A 4,781-nucleotide genomic window follows, 5' to 3' on the forward strand; every position below is an offset into this window, starting at 1 on the left:
GACTGGCAGGAGCAGTGGGCAGACGCCAGACCCTGCAGATTCCATTTGGGCCTGAAGCAGAGGACCAAGCAGTGGGCAGGTTTGCACTTTGGAAAGAACCTTCTGGTATTTGAAGGTTGGGCCACTTTAGAGGGCCAAGTGGGATAGGAGTTCATGTCTATGACTTTCTAGAAGGGTGAGAAAGCAGATATGGGGCTGAAGAGGGGATTGGAAGTGGGGGACACTGAGATTTGTGGGAGCTCAGGAACTGTTCTGTCTTGGGGTTGTGTGGATGCACAGATGTGTGTGTTTTATCAGAACTGATGAAAAGGAATAATTTATTTTTCTTTGAGCTGGTACCAGGTTTGAACTCAGAGTACTTGTTCCCTCATGGCTGGTACTCTACCTCTCAAACCATGCCTCCAGTCTGCAATTTTGCTGATTAACTAGAGATGGAGCCTTAGAAACTTTTCTCCCTGGGCTGGTTTTAAACTGAGAACCTTTAGGTCTCAGTCTCCCAGGTAGCTAGGATTATAGGCATGAGCTACTGATGCTCAGTTAAAGGATGAATTTTAGTATAAAGTGCATTTGAGGGGCAGGGAAGGTGGCTCAGTGGTAGAGTGCTTGCCTCACATGCCTGAGGCCCTGGGTGTGCATATGTGCGCATACACACACACACACACACACACACACACTAGTATGAAGGTCAAAAATTGATTAGGCTTCATCCTAATTTAAAATGTTTGCACTTTTTCAGGCCCAGAGGTATGGCTCAAGTAGCAGAGTACTTTCAGGCTCTGAGTTCAAACCTCAGTATCATATACACCAAAAACTTAAAAAAAAAAAAAAAAAGCACTTCAAAGGACTAAGGAAAAGAAGGGGAAGTAAGGAATATAACTTAGTGGTACAGATGAGACTCTGAATTCAATATCCAGTAATAAAAGAAAAAAAGGTTAACTGAAAGAAACTATTTGCAAGTCATCTCAGAATGTATGTCCAGAATATATAAAGAATTCATATATACCACTAAAAAGAGATAAATAACCCAATTAAAACTAGGCAAAAGCCAGGCACTAGGAGCTCATGCCTATAATCCTAGTTACTCAGGAGGTTGAGGTCTGAAGATCATGGTTTGAAGCCAACCCAGACTGGAAAGTCTGTGAGACTCTTTTTTTTTTTTCTTTTTGGGTCCGGTCGTGGGGCCTGAACTCTGGGCCTGGGCGCTGTCCCTCAGCTCTTCAGCTCAAGGCTAGTGCCCTACCACTTGAGCTACAGCGCCACTTCCGGTCTTTTCTTTTTGCTTATTGGTTCTGAGGAATCGAACCCAGGGCCTCATGCATGCAAGGCAAGAGCTCTACCACTGAGCCACCTTCCCAGCCCCTCTGTGAGACTCTTAACTGTAATAAACTACCAAAAAAGCTGGAAGCACAGCTGTGGCTCAAGTGATCAAACATTAGACTATAGCAAAAGAAATTTAGGGGCAGAGCCTATGCCCTGAATTTAAGCCACAGGACTGGTAGACACACATAACTCCCCTACACACACATACACACACCTACACACACACACCAAAAAAGGCCTAGGCAAAAAAATTGAATAGATGTCTCAAGTAACATATATAAATGGCTAATAACCACATGAAAAGATGTCCAACAACATTAGTGATTAGAGAAATGCATATTAAAACCACAATAATATACCTACAACTTCACACCCGCTAGAACAGTTACCAAAGAAACAGATAAAAAAATTGGTAATTATATGGACAAACAAACCCTTATATATTATATTGCCCTTAGGAATGTAAAATGGTACAGCCACTTTGAAAAACACTTTGGTAATTGCTTGAAAACTTAAACATAAACTTACCATTCAATCAATAATTCTATTTCTAGCCAGGCACTGGTGGCTCATGCTTGTAATCCTAGCTACTCAGGAGGCTGAGTTCTGAGGATAGCAGTTCAAAGCTAGCCAGGGCAGGAAAGTCTGTGAGACTCTTTTGTTGTTGTTGTTGTTATTGTTGGTTGTGGGGCTTGAACTCTGGGCCCTCATCTCTTCAGCTCAAGGCTAGTGCTCTACCACTTGAGCCACAGTGCCACTTCTGGTTTTCTGGTGATTTTTATTGGAGATAAGAGTCTCATGGACTTTCGAGCTGGCTTTGAACTGCAATCCTCAGCTCTCAGCCTCCTGAGTAGCTAGGATTACAGGTGTGACCCATTGGCGCCCTGCCTGTGAGACTCATCTCCAGTTAACCCCCAGAAAACTGGAAGTGGCACTCATAGCCTTGAGCAAAAAGGAGCTCAGGGACAGTACCCAGGCCCTGAGTTCAAGCCTCAGGACTGGCAAAAATAAAAAATAAATCTAAGCTGGGCTCTGGAAGCTGAGATGTAAGTGTCCTAGTTCGACGCCAGTGCTGGCATACAAATCTGAGGGATTGGTATCTACAATTAACCACCAAAAAGCTGGAAGTGGAAATGTTGCTCAAGTGGTAGAGTGCCCAGGACCTGAGTTCAAGCCCCAGTATGGACACTAAATAAATAAATAGTAAACAAATAAACAAATATGCCACCACCATGTTAGCAAGAAATGGCAACTATTTCCTATCATCAGCCACCCCGTTCCCATCCTCTTCCCCATCCCCAGTGGTGCTTGCCTGACCATTTCTTCTTGGTTTTTGTAAACTGGCAAGGACTTTGCAATCGAAGACGGTTCATCAGATCAAGAAAAAACACAAAGTTCTACAAACACGAAGGGACCGGGGCAAAGTTGGCACTCACAGGCCCCAGAGGTGTGAACCGGTTCACCCAGCCCAGCCTGAAACGCTCCGCAGCTGAGGGAATAGAAAAATTCAAGCGCCGTACTACTAGACGCCGCCTGCAGGGGGAGCCCGAGCGCCACGCGCGGCCCCGCCCCGTCACGTGTCCGCGGCGCCGCGTCGCACCCGGAAGCGGCGGCCGGAGCGGAGCTGGCAGCAATGAGTGGGGAGCCGGGGGAGGTGTCCCTAGCGCCCCCTCCCGGGGAGGCCGAGCCGGGCAGTGGGGTCCGCATCGTGGTGGAGTACTGGTGAGCTGCTGGAGCTGGGGGCGCCCCTGCGGCTCCCCGAGCGGGCGGGCGGGCCGGAGGTAGGTCCTCGGGAGGCCCCTGCCCGGAACCCCAGCCCACCCCCACCCGCTCCACCTCTTTCCGCAGTGAACCCTGCGGCTTCGAGGCGACCTACCTGGAGCTGGCGAGCGCCGTGAAGGAGCAGTATCCGGGCATCGAGATTGAGTCGCGCCTGGGCGGGACAGGTGAGGTCCTTCAGGACACCTGCTGACTCAGTTCTGTGCTCCAAACCAGAGCCCTCTTACTGTCTAACCCTCACCCTGGCTGCTGTTCTTGAAGTGCCAGCTGTGTCCGGCACCGAGTAAAAAATGCCCGACCAATACAGGGGAGCCGCACCCCCTCACCATCCTGAGGCTTGAAGCCGAGACCCTCTCTAGTGTGGGTTTGGAGGGGAGGGACGTCCACCGCTGAGACCTTCTTTAGGTGCCTGAGGCTCACCGTGGTTGGAGGATGGCTTAAGGAACTACAGATGAGTATGGAGGTAGAGAGGGAGACGTTTCCTTAGAAGGAAGCCTGACCCTGACTTCGACCTGTTCTCCGCATTCATTCATGCATTTGTTCCCTCTCAGGGGCCTTTGAGATTGAGATCAATGGACAGCTGGTGTTCTCCAAACTGGAGAATGGGGGTTTTCCTTATGAGAAAGACGTGAGTATTTGCAACAGCGGGGAGGACCCTCTGGGACACCCCAACCCCAGCGGTGCACCATCATCTTATTCTACACCTCTGCCCTCTAGCTTATCGAGGCCATCCGGAGAGCCAGTAACGGAGAACCCCTGGAAAAGATCACCAACAGCCGGCCTCCCTGCGTCATCCTGTGACTGCACATGATTCGGGGTTCCTGCTCTGTTCTGGGGTTCAAACTTTGGTTTCCCCTTGGTCCTGCTGGGAACTCTCCCTGCCTCTTTTCCCTCTCTTAGCTCCTGGTAGCTAAGAGATCCTGGTCTGCACTTTGCCCCTTTGGGCACAGGAGGGAATAGAAACTTTTATGGTCTTGGGGAGTTAAGAAAGAGATGCTTCCCATTGGACATTTCTACAGCAGCCTTATACCCCTCCACAGGATCAGTGCCCACAACTGCCCAGTCCTCTCCTCAGCTTGGCAATACCTGTCAGATGCCACAATAGATCTAATTTGTTTCCCCTGAGCCCTGGGCAATGTCAGCTGTTGGTAATAAAGAGGCACTACAGACACTTGTGCTGACGAGTGTGTGTTTATGTCCTGTCTGGGTGTGGGGGGGGGACATGGAGGTCAGTTCAGCCTTTATACCACCTGGTGGGTGGTTCTTTCTGGACAGCTGCTTACTTTAGGGAGTTCCTCTCTTAGCCAAGGCAAGGAACATGAGTCATGTAGTAGACAGTGCCTCTCTCCCCCCTTCCCTGCCCCTAACTCCCCTTCTCCACAGGAAGGAAGTGAGCCCATTCTGGTGGGTGGCCTTAGGAATGAGTTTGTTGAAGCAAGAATGATCCAGTTGTCAAAGAGCCCTCAGATAGAAACCTTAATTTGTGGGGCTGGGAAGGTGGCTCATTGGTAGAGTGCTTGCTTTGAATGCATGAGGCCCTGGGTTTGATTCCTCAGCACCACATAAACAGCAAAAGCTAGAAGTGGCTCTGTGGCTCAAGTGGTAGAGTGTTAGCCTTGAGCGGAAGAGCTCAAGGACAGCGCCCAGGCCCAGAGTACAAGATCCACAACCGACCAAAAGAA

At 49.5% G+C, this 4,781-nt stretch overlaps 1 protein-coding gene across 1 annotated transcript; it reads left to right on the top strand.

The window, feature by feature from the left end:
* The first annotated feature begins 18 nt into the window (after nucleotides 1–18).
* Nucleotides 19–4,270, top strand: Mien1 (migration and invasion enhancer 1). Its single transcript, XM_070028126.1, has 5 exons — nucleotides 19–79; nucleotides 2,669–3,042; nucleotides 3,169–3,266; nucleotides 3,651–3,727; nucleotides 3,817–4,270. Exons 2-5 carry the CDS (start codon nucleotides 2,954–2,956, stop codon nucleotides 3,898–3,900), a joined length of 348 nt encoding a protein of 115 aa, XP_069884227.1. The 5' UTR covers nucleotides 19–79; nucleotides 2,669–2,953; the 3' UTR covers nucleotides 3,901–4,270.
* Nucleotides 4,271–4,781: the final 511 nt, after the last annotated feature.

Source organism: Dipodomys merriami, unplaced genomic scaffold, assembly GCF_024711535.1.
Source record: "Dipodomys merriami isolate MVZ:Mamm:240054 unplaced genomic scaffold, mDipMer1.0.p SCAF_19, whole genome shotgun sequence".
Taxonomy (NCBI): Eukaryota; Metazoa; Chordata; class Mammalia; order Rodentia; family Heteromyidae; genus Dipodomys; species Dipodomys merriami.

Coding starts and splice junctions, on each gene's coding strand:
- Mien1 (XM_070028126.1), top strand. CDS start 2,954: ATGAGTGGGGAGCCGGGGGAGGTGTCCCTAGCGCCCCCTCCCGGGGAG. Junction 3,043..3,168: donor CGCATCGTGGTGGAGTACTG/GTGAGCTGCTGG, acceptor CTCTTTCCGCAG/TGAACCCTGCGGCTTCGAGG. Junction 3,728..3,816: donor GTTTTCCTTATGAGAAAGAC/GTGAGTATTTGC, acceptor TCTGCCCTCTAG/CTTATCGAGGCCATCCGGAG.